Genomic DNA, 25,601 nt, shown 5'->3' with positions numbered 1-25,601 from the left:
TTGCAGAACACCTTCGGTCTGTCCCCAAGCATGACCCAGACCTCCCTGTCGCTTGCCATTTCAACACCCCTGCTCATGCCCACATGTCTGTCCTTGGCCTGCTGCATTGCTCCAGTGCAGCTCAATGCAAACTAGAGGAACGGCACCTCATCTTCCCACTAGGCACTTTACAGCCTCCTGGGCTGAATATTGAGTTCGACAATTTTTGGTCATGAACTCGCTCCTCCATCCCCACTCCCTTTCTGATTTTCTCCGCGCCCCCCCTTTTTTCTCCAATAATTTACATAGATTTTTCTTTTCCCACCTATTTCCATTATTTTTAAATGTACTTCCATTCATTGTTTTATCTCTACCTTTTACCCTATTTCAATTCCTTCACCCCACTCCCATTAGGGCTATCTGTATCTTGTTTGTCCTGCTTTCTACCCTTAATTAGCACATTCCTTAGATAATATCACCTCCTTCAACACCTCTTTGTCCTTTTGTCTATGACATCTTTTGCTTATCTCCACCTATCACTGGCCCTCAATCCAGCTCTACTTGTCCCAACAACCCCCCACCCCCCAAACCAGCTTATATTTCACCTCTCTTCTATGTTTACTTAGTTCTGTTGAAGAGTCACACGGACTCAAAACGTTACTTGTGTTCCTCTCCGCAGATGCTGCCAGACCTGCTGAGTTTTTCCAGCTATTTTTATCTTTGTTTTGGATTTCCAGCATCTGCAGTTTTTTACTTTTATCTTTGTGTTTTGGGCACCCCAGCTTGGGAAAAATAAGTGAGATTTGATTAAAGTTCAGCAGGGTGATAATCTGGGACAGTGGAACTGAATTAATGAGAGACTGGGTAACGTTGGATTATAATCCCTTAATATAAAAAAAAAGGATGATCTGACTATTGCAGACAATGAAGGGATTTGGTATGGGAGATAGATACCTCCTTCAGGGCAATTAGGGATAGGTAATGCTGGTCTTGCCAGCAACATTTAACTATTTTCAACTCATTATTGGAGTGTATGATATGGTAGAACATTCCCCAATTTAGAGGAACTCATTCTTCAGTTCAAGCTAAATTCATTTAAAACAAATCCAGAAAAATTTCTTCATACAACTTGTTGCAAATATATGAAATGAACTGTTCCATTAAGGCATAGTTTAAAATAATTGAGGTGTTTCAATGGAAAAAAATACTGGGGATAAGGTGGTATTAAAAGATGTAGAGGTTCCCCTTTTCCCCCAGAGACCCTTCCCACACTCAAATTCGTGACACAAGATTCACAGGTGTATGGCTTGAACAGAATGACCAGCGAGACAAGTTTCTTCTGATAATCCACAATCGCTTTATTGAATCACCCACAACCCCACAGTACATAACCCAAAATTTAAAACAACCTATTCCCAGTACCACAACTCGGTTAAAACTTAGTAAAACATAGGCAAAACACCATGTCCTATCCTGAAACCTTAAGGAGAAAGCCCCTCAGATCAATATCACCAAGATATGGCTGAAACAAGTTACAAGGTACCGACAAAAAACACCAAGTTTTCACCCCAAACCTTCACAAAACCCTTAGATCAATACCACTACGATTTGGCTGAAACTTAGAATCCCCAACACGGCTGGTCTGTCCGGTGTTGACGTGAGTCAAGGTGACCAAACTCAACCCTTCTTCCAACTGCAGCCCAGATACTCAGATGTGTTCTTCTTTTATAATAATTTAACTCAGACATGTCAAAACATTTCCTGTTGTTCCAATGTCCGTTTAGTTGATTCCACGCAAAGTCCAGACAAATGTCATCAACTTCTGCTGGTTGAAACAATACAGGGTTTTCCATGGAAGATGTATCCAGACGAATATTATCAGTTCTCATTGTAAGAGCAATTCTGTTGTTTGAGGTGGCACAGTCACAGCATCTGGCTCCAAAGTTAATGAGGATTTGAATGACTCTCTTCCAGTACTATTGTCTGTGGTGGTTGAATAATTCCTTGAGTGTATTGATATGTCCTTTGTGCCATTATATTGGGTAATCAGACTTCTTGTTCGCATTAATCAATGTCCAAACCCTTTTGATGAATCGCTGTGTTTTCACTAAATATCCGAATTAACTGCTTGCTGCCCAGCGCTGTACTGCTGACTGCAAATTTATAGTTCCAACCATGAGGTCAAAACATGTCCTTGGGTTTGAAATTATATTTCATTAATTTCCCAGTTGGAGGGGATTTTGATCCTACAAAGAGGTGTAGCAATTGGGAAGTGAGATCAATACAAATTGCCAAGTTAACACAATAGTGAAGCGAACCCAATAGGTTAAAAATCCTATGAAACTTTCTAGGTAGGTAAATAGTAAAGTAGCTCAACCTTTTATCATTCCTGCCAGTCTTATGTTGTCACACCTTGTATGACGAGATGCATCAGTGAATTGGTGCAATAGCTGACAACTCGTGCTTTTTAATATTCTACGCAGGGAAGTCTGGATCTTGAGAAGGATGATGGTGAGGAATTTGAAGACAATATGGATGTATTCGATGACAGCAGCTCAAGTCCTTCTGGCACACTGCGCATGTATCCCCTTACCTGCAAGGTGCTCTATTCATATAAGGTTAGTGAATTGGAAAGATATATTTTAAAAATTGTGTGAAATGTGACTTTGTTGACTCCTTTACATTCTAAGGGTTAAATTTTCCTGGGCTTGTGGAGACTGGGTTGGAGGTGCGGGGAGCTGCATCAGGATGTCTCTCCAATGCATTTCTGCTTCCGAGGGCGGGTAAGGAGGAAAGTCAGCAATGCGCTCCAACAAGCTGGAGCCAATTACACCACATAAGGGCCCATTTTCCAATGGAGATGCAATCTTCCTGCCATTGGAGTAGCCCTTGCTGTGTGTGGAGCAAGTCAGTGTAGGGGAGGACAGCCATCGATGGTGAAGGTTCGTTGCCCCAATAAAGGCACCACCAAGACTAAAGGCCACCACTGCCACAAAAACCAATAGGGTAGAAGAGTTCCCCCTCCACACCAATGGCCCTACCTGCTGTGAGCCTCTTCAATCTAACATTTGCAGAAGGCGTTGGATGCGCACTCATGCTTTCCCACCTGCCTTGACAGCACACACCTCCCCAGGTGAAGCTGCCAGCTGACATCACTGCAGGCCTTCTGGGCCTTCTGTTACCCTGACCTGCCTACTGTCCTTAATTGGATAGAGCTCCTGGAAACATTGTCTTAATTGACTATCCACCTCCAAAAAGGCCATACCTTTTGTACCGCCATGGCCACTTCCAGGTGCCTGATCTGGAAGTAAGGCTCACGTAAGGATTGCGGCCCAACCAGGAAAATCCAGCCTTAAGTGTCCACAACAGTTTCCTGCTTATTATATGAGGAGAAATATTTTTTAAGTTACTCCACTTTATGGTGGTTCACACTCTGAAATTTTATACAAGATATTCACTCTACCTAATTCAAATACAGCAAATACTTCAGAGTATTTTTGTGGTTAAAGTAGCAAAACATGCTCAGTAACTCTAGTAGAGTGATCTTACATAGATCTTGGGTTTGAATTTCAGTCTGAACATTAATTTGCGGTCTACTATATAATGGGTTTCTCTGCCACCATGTCTCAGGACACGACATTTCTAGAGAGTGAACCAGCAAATATGGCACCAGACTGACTAAGGAGACCGTGAAGTATTAATGGTTCAGGCTATTACACAGTTATAGCTGAATTAAAAAGTCTGAGGTAGAAAGAAAACAAAGGGAATCACTTGGTTGCTAGCATTTTTCTGCTCCCTTGCCTTGGTTGCTGATGCTAACTACAGTGACTCAACAACTGCTCTAACCAAAAACAGCTAACTCAGCACAGGCCAGGGGCCAACCCTGGCACCTTCTTGATCTGCAATTTCTCCCTGGCCCAAAGACAAATTTAAAATAAACTTTGGAACGTATATCCAACTATACATCGTACATTATTTCTGTATTTTAATTACTCTAATTAGCTAATTGGAAGGATCCTTTAAGAAGCATTTTGATTTAAAGTCTTTGTCAGGGCAGTAGTGAAATGAAAGCTATGATAATGTAAAGTAAGAAAGCATGTCATTTCAAATAAAATTTTCTTGGAAAAATAAATGACCAAATTTGTTGTCTATAAGATTGGCTTGAAACAAAATAAATAATAAAGAAGCAAAGGACACCACAAATCTCCATAAGATTAGGCATTCAAAGGTTAATATAAGAAAATAGTTTCACAATTGAGGAATCCTAGACAACCAGCAAAATTTCATGGCATTTGCTGAATTATCCCATTTGTGTAAATTTCAACAGCAATATGTCAAATAAGCCACAGACAGTGAGCTTAATAAAAGTAGGTATTATAGGTAAAGAAAAAGCCTCTATTGAGTAGTGGAAACAGAAAAGCCGTTCCATTGATAGAGAGGCTTTTGACTACCCTGAATCCTTTGGTAGCTGTGTGATACAGAAAAGCAAAGGTAAATTATTTCTCAACAGTTAGAAATAAACTTCTGAATTGAAAAAAAGAAGCTTATGATCAGGACTTGTGTTCGAGTTGAAAGATCTAATTAAGAAAACCTTTCACTAATTTTAACCCCTCCTTTCCTGCAGCCATTAATCATGGGCAAGGTCAAACAATCTCCAGAGTGCACTGTTTTGTGCTGGCCCTAATTCTGGATAGTGCATTAGTCTAAAGCAAACTATTTCATACCAACTGTATAATCGTGGTATAAATACAACCTACAATCTATTTTGTTCAAATCTTGAGTTTATTTCAGTAGCTTTTTTTGAGTGAAAGAAAATCATTTTCATTTTTATTCGTTTTACATGAGTTTTTAGTATTACTGAGATGAAGTCTTAAAATGATAATGCAAGTTAATGCTGTGTCTTTTTGTAACATAAGTCATTTCAAACTTAAGTAGGATAAAAAAAATTATTTCAGCTAAATAACTAATTTTTTTTAAAAATGCCAAGATACATTAAATATCCCACTTTCACTCGGGTGTGGCTAAGCATTGTTACATTGCTAAATACTTTTAGTCAACACATCAATAAATTAATCAACTTTAATTGCATTCCAAGATATTTATTTACATTTTAGTGAAATTGCATTTTTTGGAACTGAATTGGAAAAGCTTGTGTTTCAAGAAACATACTAAAAATGCAATCGACCTGAGAAGGACCTAGTGGAGAGACCAAACCCTTAATTTGGTATAAAACCACTTGCAAATCAACATATATGATTACCATTTATCCTGTTTTTGCTTACTGTAGGCTAACCAACCAGATGAGCTCACTATTGAAGAACATGAGCTCTTGGAAGTAATTGAAGATGGCGACATGGAAGACTGGGTGAAGGTTTGTGTTGCACTTCATGTTAAACTATTCTTTAGTTCTCTATTGTTAACTGCAAGTGTCAGCCATGAGTCAGAACTTGTGGATTCAAGCTTCACTCTAGAGACTCGGGCACAAAAATCTGGGCTGACATTCCACTGCAGTGTTGAGGAAATGCTGCATTGTCAGAGGTGCCATCCCTTTGCTGAGAGGATAAACTGAGGCCCCATCTGCTCTCTCAGGTGGACATAAAAGATCTCTTGGCAGTGATTTGAAGAAGAGCAGGGGAATTATCCTTGGTGTCCTGGCCAAAATATATCCCTCAAGCAGGTTATCTGGTATTATCACGTTGTTTATGGGAGCTTGCTGTGTGCAAATTGGTTGCCACATTTTTTACATTATGACAATGACTACACTTAATAAGTACTCCATTGGTTATAAAGAATGTTGGGATGCGCTGAGTTTGTGAAACACAGTACATAAAAGTTTTTCTTTCAATATTGCAAATTTCATCTGTCTTTCGGCTGTGTAAAAGCATTCTGAAAAAATGAAATTCTGAAAAAAGAAATGGAAAGCATTCTGGGCAAATAAAACTGACACCACATTGGCACTCTGAATTAAGTGCATTTTAACTTTAAAAAAATCTCATAATTCACTTCATCACAGCTCAAATCTTTGTTCCTTTTTGAAATTAGCTGATTGAAAGCTGAAATTGTCTATATCATTTGGATAGTTACACACAAGTAACATTTTGTTTCTTTTGTCGACAAGTTTTTTTTGACTGTTTAGATTTTAATTATTTCATGCCAGTGGACTCTTGCCTTCTGTTGAAGATGGCATGCAGTTAATCCTTTGAAATAAGTGTCCCTCAAATTCATTATACATTGGGCAGAATTTTGGGCGGGCACGCCTGCGATCGGGTCCGTGCTACTATTTTATGCGGGCCGGCCAATTAAGGCCCGCCCAGCATGAATCGTGGCTCCCGAGGACAGCGGGAGTGAACGGGCAGTGGCGGGACTGCAATGACCGCTGGGTCTAATGGCAACCCAGCAGCCTGTTTTAAAAAGCTGCTGTAGACTTTCAAAGGCTGCCATTCATGGCCAGTGGAAGAGCTCCCCAGAGCGCTGCTGGTGAGCAGACCAGGAGAAGGTTTGGGCGGGGGGGCACTGAGCCCCTCATTTTTCTGATGGTTGCTTTGCTGTCCTCCTCGAGGAGGTGGCAGCATGGCGAGAGGTCCTCGTATTTGAGGATGGGAGGAGGAGGCCCTCCCCCAACATGACCAAATATGCCTGGGAGGAGGTGGCGAAGGCAGTGAGCTCCCGCGATGTGGTGCAGTACACCTGGATCCAGTGTCGCAAGTGCATCAACGACCTGTTACGCTCAGGAAGGGTGAGTACCATGTTGGCATTGGTCACTTAACCCAGCAAGTAGGCTTTCTCCCCTGGCGTTCCCTCCCCCGTCCCCCCCAAGTCTGAGTCTGGTGACTTAATTGAATCATTGACAGCATGTGTCCTTTGCTGGGTGGGCCAGCAGATATTGCCCATACTGAGGTTACCCTGAGAGGGTGGTGAAGAGATGGGTTCTGCCCCCGCAGCATGTGATACACTGAGACCCACTACTGTTTTGGGGGCAACCTGGAGGAGCTGCATCCAGGCGCAGTGCTGGAACTCCAGGAAACGTCAAAGCCATGCTGGGAGGAGAGCTTCAAGGCGGCATGGCATTGATTGATCTGCTGTCCTCTGCACTCCACGTGATTGCACCTCCTTGCTATGGAAGGTTAGAACGTGTGGTGCCTAATGCGATGTAGGTAACATTTGGCCAAGGGGGTGGGGTGGGGGGCGGGGTGGACAGGTCTAGCATCTTTGTGAGACTATTTGGCAGCAGCAGGGTGAGGAGGCACTGGAACCCTGCAATGTCCCACTCTGATTGGGGTGGGCCATCCGCAAAGAGAGTCCAGGTACAAGTAGCACTAATCAATGCCCTTCTCTCCTTCTCAAGAGAAGTATACACATAATGCCGCCGAGGGGTCAGCACCAAAACGTAGCACCCAGAAACATAAGGCACCTTAGGCAAACCACGGGTTTATCACTGCTGCTTTTGTGTTAGCCCGCAATGAGGTCTTTGAGTTGGTATGATTTTTAACACCTTTGCCATTTTGTTTTCTTAAGTTCCTTTGGTTGTAATATTAAATTCAGACATGTCACCATGGCTGAGGGTGCCTCTTTTCTTCTGCAGGTGGATGGTTTCCAAAAATGTTGTTATGAGTGTTTTGTGGGACATTCAGCTTTGTTAACAAGGCCCTTAGCTAATATTCCTAACCAGGCCGATTTTGCACTTATGTATCAAGTATAGAGCCTGCAGCCCAGGCTTGTCCTGGAGGTCCATATGTGGTGTGCTAGCTGAACGTTCGTTGGATTAAAGCCTTCCAGGTGTCCCTGCCTCCCTGGAGTATGCCCAGGTCAGCGTCTACCCCCTCAACATTTCCTTGTGCGTGCTCATCCTCGGACTCACTGCTGGACTCATTGTGTGCAGCCGCAGCCACTGCATCTACGTCTTCATCGTCCACAGTGACCCCCCCTTTCCAGTGCAAGATTGTGGAGAGCGCAGCATGCAACCACTATCAGCGACACACGATCTGGGGGGTACAGGAGTGCGCCCCCTGAACGGTCCAGGCACCGGAAGCACATCTTGAGAAGACTAATGCCTCTCTCCACCACAGCCCTTGTGGAGGCGTGGCTCCTATTGTACCGCTGCTCAGCTTCTGTTCTTGGATGGCGGATTCTGAGGGGATAGCCCTTGTCACCCAGCAGCCATCCATCCAGCCTGGCTGGAGCGCTGAAGAGCCCCGGCACCTTGGAGTGTCTGAGGATGTAGGCGTCGTGGCAACTGCCTGGGTACCTTGCACAGACTTGCAGAATCTGCATCCTATGATCACACACTATCTGCACGTTCATGGAGGGGAAGGAAGGCACCGGGCTCACCTGCTGGCACCTTGATGGCCACATGTGTGCAGTCTATTGCACCCTGGACGCAGGGGAAGCCAGCAATGGCTGCGAAGCCTCTGGCTCACTGTGTCTGGCTTGCCTGGTCCCAACGATAATGGATGAAGGTCTGAACAGAGCTTGACACAAGTGTGGACAGCTAATTGGGAGACACCACAAAGATCACCCACCAACCCCTGGAAGGAGCCAGAGGCATAGAAGTTGAGGGCAGCTGTGACTTTTAGAGCCACTGGCATGGGGTGTCCACCTACACAGTTCGCAGGCCCATCATCTGACAGATATAGTTGACCGTCTCCCTTGAGAGATGGAGCCTCCTTCAGCATTGCATCTCAGACATATTGAAGTCGCTGGTTCGCCGCCTGTGTACTCTGGCAGCAGAATAGTGGCGTCTTCTGCGGCCCCTTGTGTCTGTGCCTGACCTCCCAAAGGTGGCTCCCCTGGAGACTGAATGTGCATTCCCTTCCACCTCAGAGGAGGTGCCCCCAGTGGAGAGTTCAGCTCCCATTCCCAGGCTAAGGGAAGGCTCCCTGAAACATGCGGGCCCAAAATAGATTCCTCACTGCAGAGTGCTGACCTGAAGGTTGAGAGTCCAGACCAAGCAGCTGGTATGCGTTTTGAAGTATTGAAGATCACACAGGCAAGTATCAGTAACTTTAAAACATCAATATTTGACAGAGCACAATCATGACCCCACTGAGCCCAATCGTGACCCCACTGAGCTCTCTTATCCTGCCCGTGGATGAGGTTTATACTAATGTGTCCTACCCACCTGCCCGTTTTGCTCGTGCGCCAACCCGAAGATTGCACAGGTGCCAAAAAATCGGTGTCAGTTGGCACTTCAAGGGCCTTAAGTAGCCGGTTTATTAATGGCGAGCACACATCGGAGATCAATGTGTGCCTGCTCAACGGAATATCGCGATGGCGCACAGTAACGTTGGGACGCTCACCCGACATCACAGTGCATCATTTTTAAACCGCACGCCAACAGGAAAATTCTGCCCGTTATTTCTGAATTTCACTGAAACTTTAAAAATATATTTTGGTTAACACCATGAAAGAGAGAAAACAAATCTTTTTGGTTAATTCATTTTTCATCATAACATGCTTTGGATGTGGTTTAGAACCTTTCCATCAGCACATTTTTGGGAGGGGTGAATGGTCAGGTGTTGCATTTCTTTTTCTTGTTGGTCTATTATTTGTAAATTTTCCATCATTTAAAGGCAAGGAATAAAGCAGCTCAAGTAGGATACGTACCAGAGAAGTACCTACGGTTTCCAACCTCCAATAGCCTGATCAGTATGCTACAAACTCTGGGTTCCTTGGATGCACGATCTCATTCCTCCAGCAACTCTACAGAGCCTGAGTTAGTAACTGGTGGCATTAATGGAGATTCCAGTGGTAGGTTTCTTTTCAATTTTCATCCTATCTAGAGAAATATGTGGGAGCTGCAAAAGTCAGCTTTCTGAATGTCTGTCCAGCTGGATTTCAATATGAAAATTGTCCACTTGACCTAGGTATGGTCAAAATAAATATGTCTTTTTATAAAGTGCAAATTTTGCATCTGATATATTTTGATGCACAATAATATAGAACAATCGGACAAAGTAGACTTTCATAGGATCTGTCACAATTACATCCCTGGTTAGAATGCTCACAGAGCAAACCTGAAGTGCAATTTGGTTTTGGATTATCAAGCATAAGTCAATAGATCCTGTGTCAGCAGACCTTCCAGTGATGTCATATTAAAGCTTTGGGCAGTAAACAGTAGGGTTTTGTATTTTTATCATACTGGTATATTGTTTCCTCTGAGATCCATTAGGTAACTTTGCTTGGTGTAGCACTGAGCCCCAGAAACCAGGAAGATCCCAGTTTTGATCTTTTGTGTGCCGAGTTAGCTTGTTTTTAACTGATTGCCTTGTATTTGCAAACAGATTAGATAGGTATTTGAAGGAAAGGGAAACGAAGAGATAAGACACAGATACGTGGTGTTAACTGTTCATATCAGTATTAAACATTGACACAGATTAGTTGGAATGAATGGCCTTTTTTCTATGTAAACCTATGTAGTCCTGAATACTACTTGATTCCCCCGCCACCCCTCCCAGCCTCACCTCAGGCTTTGGTGGAAAGTGCATATTTATGAGCACCAACAGAGGACAGGGTTGGGTGTGGTGCTTTCTTTGATTAAGTAGTTTTCTGACATTCACCATCTAATCTTATATGTGAAGAGCTGAGCCAAGTATTGGAAGCAACTGATTCACATGGAGCTAGGCCTCAGGATGAATTGGTAGCGAAGGATTGTCGGTCTCTGCCTTGATCGTTTCATTCAATCAGCATTCGCAGCCTTTTGGGGTTGGGTGCTGGGGGAAGAGTTTCAGATTTCTTTCTTTGATAAAAGTGCTTCATGATTTCACTCCTGAATGGTTAGTTCTAATTTTAAGATCGTGCCGTTTTGTCCTGTGTTTCCCATGAGAGGACATGATTTCTCTCTATCTATCCGATCAAACCCTTTTCCCATTAACATGAACATTAAAATTAGATTAGATCATCCCTCGACTTTGCTGGACTCAAAAGAATGCAAACTAAGTATATGCAAATTGCCCTCATACTTTAATGTTTGAAACCCCAGTATCATTCTGGTGAATTTGTACCTCTGACAAGATCAGTAAATCCTTCCTGAGGTCCACTGCCCAAAACTAATGCAGTACTCCAGATGGGGTCTGACCAAGTTTCTGTAGAACTGAAGCATAACTTCTTCTATTTTATATTTCAGCCCCTTTGAGATAAAGTCCTGTATGGTTAGAGATATGGTCATGAAGTGAATGAAGTATTAATCCAAAGGACTGAGCTAACAATCCAAAGAATGGGAGTTCAAATTCCAACACAGTGATTTGAGAATTTAAATCTGGAAATTAAAAATGACCATGAAGCTCTCAGATTGTGGTAAAAACTCAACTAGTTCACTAATCAAAAGAAAACACAAAAGTGTTTTTGTGGTCCAGGTCAACATGGTTGATTCTTACAAGGTTTTACTAAAACCACTACCAGAGATTCCAGAAGAAGATCTTCCAGCACCTTCTCAATGCAACTAAGAGTGGGCAATAAGTGCTCGCCTTGTCAGTGACACCATCCCATTAGATTGTTTGATTTAACTTTTGTATCAAAAACCAGCTTTTAGTGGTTTGTGTATGTGGACGCCCAAATACCCATGCTGCTCTATAATTCTTAGTCTCTTGTCATTCAGAAAATTTTCCAATTTGTCTTTCTTGGATTTAATGTTTTCCGCAGATTGAACTCTCCATCTGCCACAGTTTTGCCCATGCAATTTATCTATCTATGTCTCATGTCAGTTAGATATTTAGTGAAAAGCTGAAGCCCCAGCACAAATCCCTGGCGAGATACCGGTTGGCACATCCGGCCAATTAAAGTTCATTCCCTTTATCCCTACTCTGTCTCTTGCCTGCCGACCAATTACTGTTTTCTTGATCTTGCCGTTGGACACGAATAAAAATAGCAGTTATATTCATTTTGGTTTACCTTCTGTAAGGTTCTCTGTAGTAAAAAGAATACTTGTTTCCCATTCAGTTTGTTTTGTGAAGGCACTTTACGATTATGAGGGGCAGACTGCAGATGAACTTTCATTCCCTGAGGGAGCTATCATTAGGATACTGAACAAAGAAAATCAAGAAGATGATGGCTTCTGGGAGGGCGAGCTTAATGGCTGCATTGGTGTCTTTCCTTCTGTATTAGTAGAAGAACTGGCAGGATCTGAGAATGGTGACTCTCAGTGGATTGGAGACGCACAGGTATGTAAGAATTTAATACCCACTTGTATTGCCTTTATGATTGTAGTGGCATTTCTAGTAGGAAAAACTGTTGAAATAAATGGAACCACAGCAAAATGAGTGATTATCATTCTGAATGAGCAGCAAAGTTTGGCACGTCTGTTTTAGGTTAGCTATCATTTTATTTTCAATGAACCTGTTACCACCAAATATAGTTGACCAAATTTTTACATTGTGGAGTTTTTATGATCATCTGGGTTTCTGTCAAGCACAGAAGTTGTTCACTTGTATTGTCTAAAATAAGCTAACATGAATAAGGCTTCTGTTTGATCAATATGGAGTGCATCCACAGTTTCTAAAGAGAGAGATTCACTTTATCTCTGTCTAGAAAGTATATATCTTTGACATGGTAAACATTCCAAGATGCTTAATGAAGGGAAGAAAGCTTATGTTGAGCATTAGTTATAAAATATGGTAGAGAAGAATTTTTTTACATTGAGTTGTGGGGCTGTAAAATTCACTTTGTGTTGATGGTTGAGGCAAGAATTATGTCAACTTTCAAATTTAGATTGGAAAGATGGATGAATTAACAGTTATGCACGTTTGCTGTGTGGTGCTTTGTTCTACAAAAATTGGAACATTTTTAGTTCAGACATTGTTTAAAATGTAAATGCAATAAATTCTGGACTCTATGTTGAGATGTGACATAGGCTAGGATGTTCTAGCCTCGCTGTGGCAGCACCTACTGCAGAGGATACGGTGGGCCAGCCAAAAGTCCATTGACTTTCAATGGGACCTGACGATCCCAGCAGTGGGCGGGGCCAGAAAATCTCGCCCATTGTTTGGAATTGAAAATGACAAAAAAAATTTAAAGATTTTCTCCTCCCATGATCACACATTTTTTGCATATCACAATGTGCTTTGCATATTTCTCCCTCTGTGCCAAAGGAACCAAAAATGGCAAGTTAATTTTTCTCTTTTTCTCTGCGTTATCATAGAACCATAGAACACTACAGCACAGAAAACAGGCCATTCGGCCCTTCTAGTCTGTGCAGAAATATTATTCTGCTAATCCCATTGACCTGCACCCAGTTCATAACCCTCCAGATCTCTCCCATTCATTTATCTATCCAATTTATTCTTAAGACTTAAGAGTGAGCCCGCATTTACCACGTCAGATGGCAGCTCGTTCCACACTCTCACCACTCTCTGAGTGAAGAAGTTCCCCCTAATGTTCCCCCTAAACCTTTCCCCTTTAACCTTATCATTCCAAACAAGATCTGTTTTTAAATCCAGTGGTATATTTATCACTGATCATTTACCCTTGTGTTTCTTCTCGCCATAATGTTCCATTTTTTTTATATTTCTCAACAAAAAATTAAAAAGTCTTGTTAGAATCATGGGTGTGCTGTTTAGAGTGCCCAGATTTGAATTGAAATGTACATTAACGCCTTATTTCATTATGATGATAAAAATCTTGTAAGCAGCAAACTCTCCCAAAAGTACAGTCACAGCAGTTTTAATGATTTGTTTTTTAAGTGAGCTTTGCGCAAGGAAGGCTTTAAAAGCTGCGGAAATGCAGAATCGAAGGAAATAACATAATCCTTCCTTCCTCTCCATTAACTTGTTTATGGAACAATGCAGTATTCAGAAACAGCATTCAGACATATATAGCTGATTCTACTGAAACCATCAGCCAATTCTGATAATGTCATCATGCTGAAAAATTATGCAGGTTTCATAATGCAATTCTTATAAAATATTTTTTTGTTCAAAGCAACTGTAGAGCAGTGCTTAAAGCCTCATGCTCCCACAATTTTTACAGTCAGCAGGACAGAGTGAACAGAGATTTGAAATACTTTGTGCTTATTGATATCAACATTACTTTCTTTAGCTAACTGAGACATAAACTGTAGTGCTGTAGGAGTATCTAGTTTTTTGTGACCATGTAGAACATGGATGCAAATGCCAGTAACCTCACGGACATGAACCTAGAATCATAGGATTATGGTGGCGATCATGTTTTAGACCAGCCTGAAATATAGTTGGTAGTGTGCTACAGTTTAATTCTTATATTCTATATTCATTGTGACAGAAGCTCAGCATTTTTGTCTAGTTTTAGCTTAATGATTGTTCTTAATCTAGTTACAGTATCTGAGAGTTTAACAAAAGCAGCTGTTGACCAAATCATGGCCCTCACCTTAAAGTATACAAAGAAACGAAAATGACAGGCAGACAAATACCTACCCTACACTTAGGATTGCTGGAACATCGAGGCTCAACACTTCCTCCTCGCACTGTTTATTCCTCCCCCAGTCCCCTGGCCCTCCAGCATCCATGTAATCTCCTTGGAGGGGCAAAAAGAACAGAAAAAACTTCAAGGCCCGTAAGGGGGGAATGGGGTAGGAAAACCTTTCCAACCACCTCGGGCAATCAAAACCAGTCCAAGAGAATACATAGACCATGTATTTATTAACTATTAATCCACTTACTTTTTATATGGTGTGGTCTCTGCCCCAGTCAAGAAACAGCCTAGCTCCCTTTTGAAGGCTTGCAGGGAGTCTGCATACATTGCATCAGCCAGCAATGCATTCCATAGGCTTATTACTCTCTGGGAAAAGAAGTACTGTCTAACGTCTAGCATATTCCTCCTCTTGTGGAGTTTAAACTCTTGTCCAGATATTTAATATGTCATTGTCTAAGATACTTAAGCTAGGAATTGTTCTTATTCTCTCGTGGACCTTTTTCAAGACCATTATAGGGCTCAAGGTAAATGTTGCAAAGTTCTGCCATCTTCAGGCTTGAAAAAGGAGTCAAGGAAAATGTTTCAAATGTAAGTGATTGGTTGAACACATGTCTTTTTGGCAACTCTTTTGAGTTGGGCAGAAGCGTATTTAAACCCAGTAAGCTGTGGAAACTTATTGAGGTATATTTAAGCAGGCTGAATTGTTTAAATTATAGTCACTTTTGAATTGAGAAAGAGTAATCAAGCCAGTTAGCTCATGCAGCTTGGAAAGTAGAAGAAAAGAGTTGTTAAATATATAAAGATAATCACTGCAACGTCATTGCAAACAGTTTGTTCATGGGAGGCTTTGGATTGTTAGGGATGGTTCTGAATTGTACTGGGGCTGCCAATTGTAATGGTCTCCTTCCATATGATAAAATGTTTTGAGTACAAGCTGATTATCTCTAACAGTCATGTGTTAGCAAATATAAGCATAAAGCATCCTGGGGGCACGTCCAATTCTTGAAGTGCATTACTGGCCATAAAATAGAGATGAGATAGAACTGATATCTGATCATCTAGATCATTATCTGACAGTGTGGCCTGTAGAATCTCCAGAATTACGCATGGAATGCTCGTCTTCAGGCCAAACATCTCTGTTAGCACTTCTTTCCACTAATGATCTTTCATTTTCTACAACTTGGAGTGGAGCAGAATATTAATGTTTTTGTTTTGTGCTCACTTTCAAGCAGAGTTGGGATTAAAGATTTGCCCTTGTGTGTATTGGGTCTTTTCCACTGAGGTCTGATTGAGCAGTCATTCTCCTCATGCCAGTTTGGTAAAGCAAAATGTGTCAGCAATGGCCTTGTACAATATTACACAATGCCATCCACTTGTTCTCATCATTTGCAGAAGCTGCAGCAAATGCAAACTCTGCAGTGATGATACAGTATATTATCTATTTGAAGTGGAATGCTGAACCAACACTTGGATATCCCTGAGCAATTGTCAGTAACCCAATCACATTATCACACAATGACCTAGAAGTCCATTCAATGTCTTGATTTTGATTGCAAACAGGCAGAAGTATCATGTTTCCTTCCAAAAAGAGTAAATTTAGGTATGAAGGAGGATTTATAAAATAAATATTATAAAAAGGATATTGAGGCACTGGAAAGAGTGCAAAAATGTTTCACAAGGACGATCCCAAAACTGCAACGTTATAATTATCAGGAAAGAATGAATAGGCTGTCCCTCTTTTGAAAGAGACAGTTGAGGGGTGACCTGATAGTCTTTAAAATTATGTAAGGTATTGATAGAGAACATAGAGAGTGTAAGTACTCTGTCAAAACTAGCAAGAGCAAGTCTAGAGACATCAATGCAAGAAATTAAATTGGAAATTTAGAAGAAACTTTTTACTCAAGAAATTATGAGAATTTGGAACTCTCTGCCACAAGGAGTAATCAAGGCTAATATTATATGTGAGGAAGAAGGAAATTGAGGGTTAAGCTGATAATTGGATGAGAGAAAGCTTAAGTTAATCAATGTGGTTGGACCGAATGGCCTGTTTCTGTGCTGTATATTGTGTGTAATTCTATGATTTAAACTGGTATAATGAGAAGTGGGGTAGTTGAGGCTTGCAGCTAGAGCGGTTGAACAAATTCAATGCAGATGTTGGAATAAAAGCACAAGGCTGAATGGGGAAAGAAAATGAGAATATTACTGGAGGGAGAAAAGGCTTTGAAGTAATAATTGGGGCAGCGGATACCAAAAAATTGAGAAAACTATGAAAAAGAATGAGTCCAAAAAATTGGAACTAGAGTTTGAATGGTTGGTATGCCAAATCATAAAGAATTTAAAATAAAATTGTAGAGTTAAAAGCAATAGTAACTACATGGAGGAATTTAATAATAGTAGATATAACAGATAGGAAAATAGGAACATGAGTAGGCCATTCTGTTTGTTCATGACTGATCTGTATCTTCTTCTATCTGCCTTTGATTTGTAACCCGTAATAAATATCTTTATTTTATAACATCTATTATTCTCAAGTTTCAAATTTTCAGTGGACCTAGTGCGAGCAACTTTTTTGGTGGGGGAGGGGGGGGTGTTCCCAGATTTCCACTACTCTCTGTATGAAGAAATGCTTCCTGACATCACTACTGAATGGCCTAGCTTTAATTTTAAGGTTACACCCCTTCTTCTGGATCTATCCACCAGAGGAAATAGTTTCTATCTACCCTATCAAATCCTTTAATCATCTTAAACATCTCTATTAGATCACCCTTTAATCTTCTATACTCAAGAGGATACAAGTCTAGTTTATGCAACCTGTTCTCCCTCTTAGCTCCATTATCACTCTGGTAAATCTGCGCTCCACCCTTCCAGGGTCAACATTTCCTTCCTGAGGTGCATTCCAGAACTTAATGTACTACTCTAGCTGTGACATAACTTTCACTGCTTTATACTCCAGCCCTGTTGAAGTAAAGGCCAACATTTCATTAGCCTTTATAATTATTTTCAATGATTTCTATGCTTAAACCACTAAATCTCTCTGCTCATCTGCAGTTCTTAGCTTCTCACTTTAGAATTAGACAAACCTGAAACCATAATAATCCTGGTAACAGCATTCTTACAAGAGATGAAGCGGGAAACTGGAAGGTAGGTGGCAGTATTTGTAAAGGATTCCATTGCAGTGTTAGAATGCAACCCCCAGGGATTTCATTAAAATAGATTCTACATGAATAGAGTTAAGAAATAATAAAATGGTGTAATGATATGCGTTATAGGCCTCAAAACGATGGAGATCACAGAATGGTACAGCACAAAAGGAGACCATTTGGCCTATTGAGTCTGTACTGGCATTTTTGAAGAGTAATCCAGTTAGTCCCTTGCTTTTTCCTCAATTCATACAGCTTTTTCTCCTCAAAATATTTATCCAATTTCCTTTTGAAAGCTACTATTGAATCTGTATCCACCACCCTAATAGGCACTACATTCCAAATCTTAACCACTTGTGTAAAAGCTTTTCCCTCATGTGACCCCTGGTTTCTTCGCCTGTCACCTTAAATCTTTGTCCTCTGGTTGTTGATCCTTCAGCCATTGGAAATGGTTTATCTTTATATATTCTTTCTAAACCTTTCATGATTTTAAACACCTCTATCAAGTCTGCTTTTAACCTTGTAACTACAAAATTGACAGAGTATAAAAGAAGAGATAATAGAAGCTTGCCAGGAAGGTACAGCAATAATCATGGGGGATTTTAATCTACATACAGACCGGGAAAATCAGATGGGCAAAGGTAGCACAGATGAGTTCATAAAATGTTTTCGGGATAGTTTCTTAGAACAGCATGTTCTGGAACCAACTAGAGAGCAGGCTATACTAGACCTGGTATTGAGCAACGAAATAGGATTAATTGATAACCTGCTAGTGAAGGCACCTCTACATAGCAGCAATCATAATATGATTGAATTTTACATTCATTTTGAGGGAGAAACGAGTGTGTCCAAGACTAGTATTTTAAACTTAAATAAGGGCAATTATGAGGTCATGAAAGCAGAGCTAGCTAAAGTGAATTGGCAAATGAGGTTAAGAAATATGTCAAAAGAAGTGCAGTGGCAGACATTTAAATGGATATTTCAGAATACACAGAATATATACTTTCCAATAAGAGAAAAATTGCAAAGGAAGGGCCCACCATCCATGGTTAGCTAAAAAAGTTAAAGACAGTATCAACTGAAAGCATATGATTACACAAAGACAGGTGGCAGGTCAGAATATTGGAAAGAATATAAAGAACAGCAAAGAGTGACCAAAAGATTAATAAGGAGGAAAATAATTAGAGTATGAGAGAAAGCTAGCTAGTAATGTAAAGATGATGAGTAAGAGTTTCTATAGATATTTAAATAAGAAAATTTGTTAAAGGTCTCAGTTTTAGCCTTGCTTTTTGAATTAAAGGATATGCTAAAGGGAATTCAGCAAACAATATCTCATGGCTGACTTCTTATGAAAATTCAGGTGTACAATGCAACAATCTTGAAATGTGCTGATGTCAAAAATGTAGAGGTTTTAGCAATCGGTGAGGAAGCCTGTTAAAGACTTGACAGTCTGTGGCTACCTTGGGCTGCATCCAGGCACAACAGTAGCCTGCCTCTAACCTTTCGGCCTTCATCTCTGTTCCACAAGCTCTGTTTATGATACTTTAAATGAGGAGGCCAAGTGAACTTGCAGGCATTTTCATATGTGGTCACTTGGTGATTACCCCCTTTTCTTAAAATGCACCAACTTTTTGACCTGGGTGTTTAACATTCTCTGCCCTTGGGTTTCCAAGCTGTCTTCGTTCATACGTTTCCCCTTTGCTTTACATTCACCCTCTGTCTAAACTGTTAAAGCAAAGCATACTGGGATACTTTGACAATTTTAAACCATCTTAACGCACTCAAAACAATTTAAAAATAAGATGCAATATCATTCATCCCTGTAACTTATTGGATTGGTGTTTTCATTTGATGTGACTATGGCTGGTGTTAGTTCTAATAAATTTATAGATTTATTTGCAACTATAGAGTAAATTTATTTTTTAAATTTTAAAAGCTTTTAATATTACCTGTTGTTTGAACAGAATGAATGATGAGCGATTTCACAGGTGAGTTTGAGGTTTGTCTCATTCATGAACCAACAAAGCAAGTTGTCCTAGGAACCATTGTGTTCCACTCAACCATGGCACTGCTTAGCCTTGAATCTTTCAGCGTCAGAAATATAGTAATTACCATTCTCTGAATCAAACTTTCTTATCCGTAAAAGCACCTGCTTTTCTGGCCTTCATTATCTGTTTAGTCTCTTATATAACCAGGTATAAACAGTTGCATTTTGTGTCCTATTTATGAAAATGGTGAAATGGAAGGCTGCTGTGGTATTGAACAATTTGGAATAAGCAATTTATTATGACAGATGAATAAACAGACATTATTCATTATAAAAATGTTTTGGACTAATCTACATAATCATGGATCTAATAATGCCTGAATAATATTCAGACGCTGTTAATTTCTGTTTGTTAAATCTGATGTACAGGTATCTCCATCCTCAAGACCACAGGCCAGTCTTCCTTCATTACCATTGTATGATCAGCCACCTTCCAGTCCTTTCAGCAGTCCGGACAAGACAGGATCGCAGTCCTTTCCCAGATCGCCATCAGTAACAGGTAAAGTATGGAAGCTATATTAAAGCATACTAGCTAGATGTCGGGATAACTGGTGCTGTTTACTGTAGCTGCCTCTTCCAGCTATACCAATAAATTTACCCACAACACCACCTACAGCTTCTGGGCTAGATTTTACAGGATGCCGTATTCCCTGCCCCTCCCAACTGAAATGTTGGTAGGCAGCCTCACCACCACAAAGCCAGCTCCCCTGCAGCCATTTTACACTGGAAGCAGAGTTAATCTAAGGCCAATACTTCTGCCCCCCATCTGGGGAGGAAGTCCAACAGCCCAGGTTCGAGTGGTAGCCACTCCTAGGATCACAGTCAGTCCCTGAAATAGGGGAGGTTATGGGGCTGGGGTATTGGTGGGACCTGGCTGTCAGACACCAGCAAGATGCTGTGAAAGGGGTGGGCAGCCAAGTTTAAGAGTTTGCGGAGAGGGTTAAATGGTGGGTATGACCTGGGAAGGAGGAATGTGCCTCCGGTGGGCTCAGGGACCCTCAAAGAAGGTTTCCCCCTTCCTTGCCCAACACCAGCTCACACAGAAAAAGCTGCTGGGATACCCAGCTGGCATGGGCCACTCCCTGCCTAAAATTGTGGTGGAGGCAGAATGAGGCACTGAAGTGGCTATTAATCAGGCTGCCTGATGCCACCCCCGCCCACCGTAAAATGGGAGACAGGTCAGGTGTGGGCAGGAAGGCCACACACACTTATAAAAATCCCCTCCTGCCTTCAAAAGTGCTGGTGTTGGACCATAAAATCCAGCCCGATGTGTTGATAATCATTTTCCTGTTCTGTAAGTATAATGTTTTGAGTTGTTTTTGAAACTAAAATGGTACAAATGGAATATAATGTTCTCATTTTAATCTGTCAAAAAATAACATTTGTAGATGTCATAAATGTATGTGGTTATGATGACACAACATAAGAGTGTACTACTTGCATTCAATTTTCAGATCATGAAAGCTTATTAGTAGAAGCACCTACTAATCCACAACCGCAGAGATGCACACCAGAAACTTCAGTTGGAAAAATCCGACCGGTAAGTTCTACATGTCAGTTCTCAACCTTGCCTTGTTGCAAGTAACGTTATTTTAAAGTTGTACAAGAAGTATTACTTCATCCTCCAGGTCTCTTTTAAAGACATTGGTTCATACTGTTGTACAGTCCATAAGTATTTACAATTGTTCAATTGCCATCCTCGTGTTAGTATGGGCAGAGTATCAGCAAGCTTGTTCACTGGGGCATTGAACTAAGCCCACATTTGCCTCATTTGACATCTGCACATTTATGTTCCAGCAGGGGTTACCGCAAGTGTGAGAACTTGACTTGATTTCTTACTCTCCTCCCTCCCCTGAAGACTGAGGAGAATTAAAATATCCCCCATCGACTGTAGCTCAATACAGAAGAGCATCAAATCTGATGTTTGATTGTTGAGTACTATTGGAGGAAGGTGATGGTGCAGCAGCATTGTCACTGAACTAGTGATCCAGAGGTTCAGGCTAATGCTTTGGGGCACGTGTTCAGATCCCACCATGGCAGCTGGTGGAATTGAAATTCAATTACTAAATCTGGTATTAAAAGCTAATCTCAGTAATGATGACCATAAAACCATTCTCCAATGTAAAAAAACCATCTGGTTCGTTCACTAACATCCTTTTTGGAAAGAAATCTGCCATCCTTACCTGGTCTGGCCTACATATGACTCCAGACCCACAGCAATGTGGTTGATTCTGAAGTCAAGTCACTCAACTGTATCTAACTGCTACGCAGTCTAAAAGAAATGAAACTGGATGGACCACTCACCATCAACCTAAACAGCAGAAACAATGTGATACAGAGATTTCTGTCTTTGCAGGTACGGGCTGCTCCACCTCCGCCTACCCAGCAGCATCGCCGAAAAACAGAAAAGACAGAGGAAGTAGAAATAACGCTGGTGTAACCAACAAATCACCTTTGTGTAATCAGACTTGAGACTGAATTATTTCAGCATTTTCAGTTTCAGATTCCTTTACGTTTTCTGCCCCATCAGTGCAAAGGAATCTGCAGTCAAGGAGCAGTGGAAGACAACGGAAAAAGGCAGTTATGAAGTGCAGATCATGAGGAAAGTCGGCGTTCCTCCTTTGATTTACAAAATATTGTGCCTTTGTAGCCACTATATCTTTCTGGCCATTTAAATTGGGCCATATGTTTTTTTCGCCCTTTTTTTAGTTCAATGAGAGGAATACTGCTTGACCAATCTAACTTTCGATGGGTCCAGTCCTGTTTCTGTCCTCTATTTAAAAGACATTTAGCACACTGCTTCCTCTGTCCCCAATGCAGCAGAGTCTGGTACTTCTGTAATTATATGCCTAAGGTGCTGTGCAGGGCACAGTTTTGGATCAGAAGCATATGTTTCTCTGGTACAGCTCCAGTACATAGCTGTTGATTTCTGTATCAGTGCCTGTAGTGCCAGGTACAGATATGATTGTTATCAGTCAATCATTCATCATTGTTTTGAGGCTAAAGAATATAGATAGAAGTAAAGTTTCTTTTAAAAAAGGCATAAGGCATGTTCTTCTTACAATTTATATTGTACATTCATTAGCACATTACTGTAGCCTCAAGGTTGAACTACTTGTAAGACATATCTCCCTTTAGTATTAATCCAGTCTGTATACATGTATTCAGCTGTAATGTGCAGTAGTGTAAATGGACTAGAAAAATTGCAGGGATTGGCTTGAGTAAGGACTGAAATTCTTTTAAGAGGGGCTGGTTCCTCTCAGTAGTTCCAGTGCAAAGAAAGAGAAACAGACAAATAAGGGAATAAATACAAAGAAATGCCTCTATCTTAACTCAGAGTCTTAGTTTTCCATAATTGTGTATGACTAATATTTATGCAATATTTCTAGTCAAGAAAGAAAAGACATTATGGCCATGTTAAAATGGAAAACTTTATAAACATATTTCCAGTGAAGCTGTAGAGCATGAATGCTCTTCTGGTAAGTGGAAAGGATTTGCTTGTCTTCTGGGGGTTATATTTTCCTTCCTCTTAGTTTAAAACAAACCCTTTAAAATCACTGGTTTTTAAATTGCATATATTCGTTAACTCTTGACAGACTAATTATTTTTTCATTCAAAAAATTGACATTGTACTTCCCCTAAATATTAATGACAGTATTAAGCTGGAAGAGAGGCATTATTGATTGCTGAATAATGCAACTTCATGATCACAGTAAGCTATTCGACTTGTTTCTTGGGCAAATTAATTAAATATTTAATTGCCACATTTAAATAGGGTTGGCAGGTTTGAAGTTTATTGGTTAAAAATACAGGAAACGTATCTCCAACGTTAGTGAGAATGAATGTTTAAATTGCCTTTTGCTAGAGCACACTTCAGGTTTCTGAATTATATGCACACTTCAGCTTTTATTTCATAGTCCGGGGTTTCAGATTTACTATATTGAATGTACTAAAGGGTTAGAAAACTGGAAAAACAGGACTAGAAGTTAAGAGTAACATTTCAATTGCTGCGAACTAAACACTATATGAAAACAATTGCAAGTTATTTATTAAGACTGCTAAATTTGAGTGACCAAGTAGCAGAGATGACGCAGTTCAAAAATTAACTTTTCAGAGAGTATGCTCTTGAATTATCCAATTTATTAGACTAAACTCTTCAAATCTGATGACTGGCACTTGTTCAAATTCTGTTATCTCTTATCTTTCCCTTTTCACAATAAGAGTGCTATTTGCTAGTGTTATTCTTGTATACCAATACTGCTAGAGGAGAAACTGAGGTTAGCAATTGCATTTTTGAATTCAACTGCAATATTTGGTTATTGAAGCACATAGTAAGAACTTCTAAACCATTTCACATTATCTCCATTTGAGTCCTGCATCTTGACACAGTTGCCTTATAACATTAAAGCAAAAGCAAAACCATAGTGTTCAAAAACTGCAGTTCTACCTACCTTATATTAATCTTCCAACAGTTAGGCAAACATTAGAAAGACACTTACACTTATGATCCACCTTGCTATTCAACTCTACCCTTTCAAACCTAGAAACCTATTTTCCCTTATTAAAGCTTGGTTTGCATCACTTCAACCAATAAATGTCCTGGAAATTTGTTTTTAAATACCTCTTTTGATTTGTTATTGCATACCCTCTAGCTTGGATTTAGCAGCCAATTCCACTTGTGTTTTTCCTTTCAAACAGATTAATTTCTATAGTACATAACATATACATATATATATATATATATATGTATATGTGTGTGTGTATATATATATATATATATATATACATACACACACACCCATACACACACATACACACTGAAATAAACATGTAAAGCATTGTGTATTATGCCAAAATGCAATCAATCATATAATTGTTTGCTTACTTTACTACATGTAAAAGTATCATGTTCCAGATGATCGTTGTATACATGGTAAATCATCAGAAAACTAAAATCTGTAGGGCAGACTTATAGTGGCAAGCAGAGGACTCCCATTTAAAGGGCTAGAGTTTGAATTCCTTCTGCTTCAGCCTCCCCCCCCCCCCCCCCCGGCCCTCCAAACAAGTCTGATTCAGGCTAAACCCCACTGATGAGTTCACTATTCATTTCCTTGGCGAGCGGTGGAATTTGTTGGGAAATATTTCCTCCCCTGAAAGTTATGCTTCCTAGTAGCCAATGCAAATTGATAGTGATGGTCCTGGAGAAGTTCATTGCTGATGGGTGGTGCCTTTCCAGCTGACAAAATGGTGTCAAAGCAGAAAAGCGAAGAAAGCAGTAAAAATTGTGAACTTTCAAAAAGACAAATGTAAATTACTGTTGTTATAGCTGAATCTTAATGACTATACAAATTGGTTGAGAATTACGATTGAATCAGAACTTCTGCTTAACAATACTAAGTTAAAGTAGTATGTGCAATTCGTATGCTTGCGTCAGGTATATATTAGTATTTCTGAATGCTTGTCATGGTTAATTAAGGGAAAAAGAAGCTTTATATGAAAGTTTTGAGGGTGGCATAGATTTTACATGCATCAGTTTCATCACCTAAAATTGATTTGTGTATGCAAAATAAGAGCAATTGTGCAACCCTTACACAAACTCTCATGTGGAAAATTGACATGCTTGTATAACTGATTAAGGACAGGTTCTGATTTCAGCTGTGGCAACATTCACAATGGCCAAAATGCCCTGTATTTTGTCAGTTATCAACTAAACCATTAGGTGTCAACCAGATGAATTTTGTGCTTTTGTCTCACCATGGCATGGAAGTACATCCCTTGTTGATCAAGAAAGGTAAAGCACTCAAATAAGACTGGAGGACTTTGTTCAATCCACCATTCTGGAAAGGATTGTAAATGAGAATATCTACAGTAAAAATATTCCACAATATTAATTGGTCAATGTTTTCATTCATTATACATAGTTTTGAAGCACCAATTTATTAAAGTTGCAAAGAATGTTTAAGCCTTCCAATAGATAAGTGTAAAGTTTTAATAATCACCTGATTAACCAGATAGTTTGATGAGGGAGAGTGATACAGCTTTTTAAATGAGTTAAT

At 40.2% G+C, this 25,601-nt stretch overlaps 1 protein-coding gene across 2 annotated transcripts in view; it reads left to right on the top strand.

The window, feature by feature from the left end:
* Window positions 1-24,264, top strand: part of LOC121283980 (F-BAR and double SH3 domains protein 2-like) — a 261,393-nt gene extending 237,129 nt beyond the window's left edge. For both annotated transcript variants that reach the window (XM_041198843.1, XM_041198844.1), the window contains 7 exons: window positions 2,463-2,597; window positions 5,267-5,350; window positions 9,549-9,726; window positions 11,914-12,134; window positions 19,915-20,044; window positions 21,000-21,085; window positions 21,902-24,264. In XM_041198843.1, coding sequence (XP_041054777.1) covers window positions 2,463-2,597; window positions 5,267-5,350; window positions 9,549-9,726; window positions 11,914-12,134; window positions 19,915-20,044; window positions 21,000-21,085; window positions 21,902-21,985 — 918 coding nt within the window. In that variant the 3' untranslated portion in view covers window positions 21,986-24,264. The remainder of the gene's footprint in view (window positions 1-2,462; window positions 2,598-5,266; window positions 5,351-9,548; window positions 9,727-11,913; window positions 12,135-19,914; window positions 20,045-20,999; window positions 21,086-21,901) is intronic.
* Window positions 24,265-25,601: the final 1,337 nt, after the last annotated feature.

Source organism: Carcharodon carcharias, chromosome 11, assembly GCF_017639515.1.
Source record: "Carcharodon carcharias isolate sCarCar2 chromosome 11, sCarCar2.pri, whole genome shotgun sequence".
In the NCBI taxonomy this organism is placed as follows: Eukaryota; Metazoa; Chordata; class Chondrichthyes; order Lamniformes; family Lamnidae; genus Carcharodon; species Carcharodon carcharias.
Note: the sequence above shows the minus strand (reverse complement) of the source record. Positions and strands in the feature narration are given on the sequence as shown.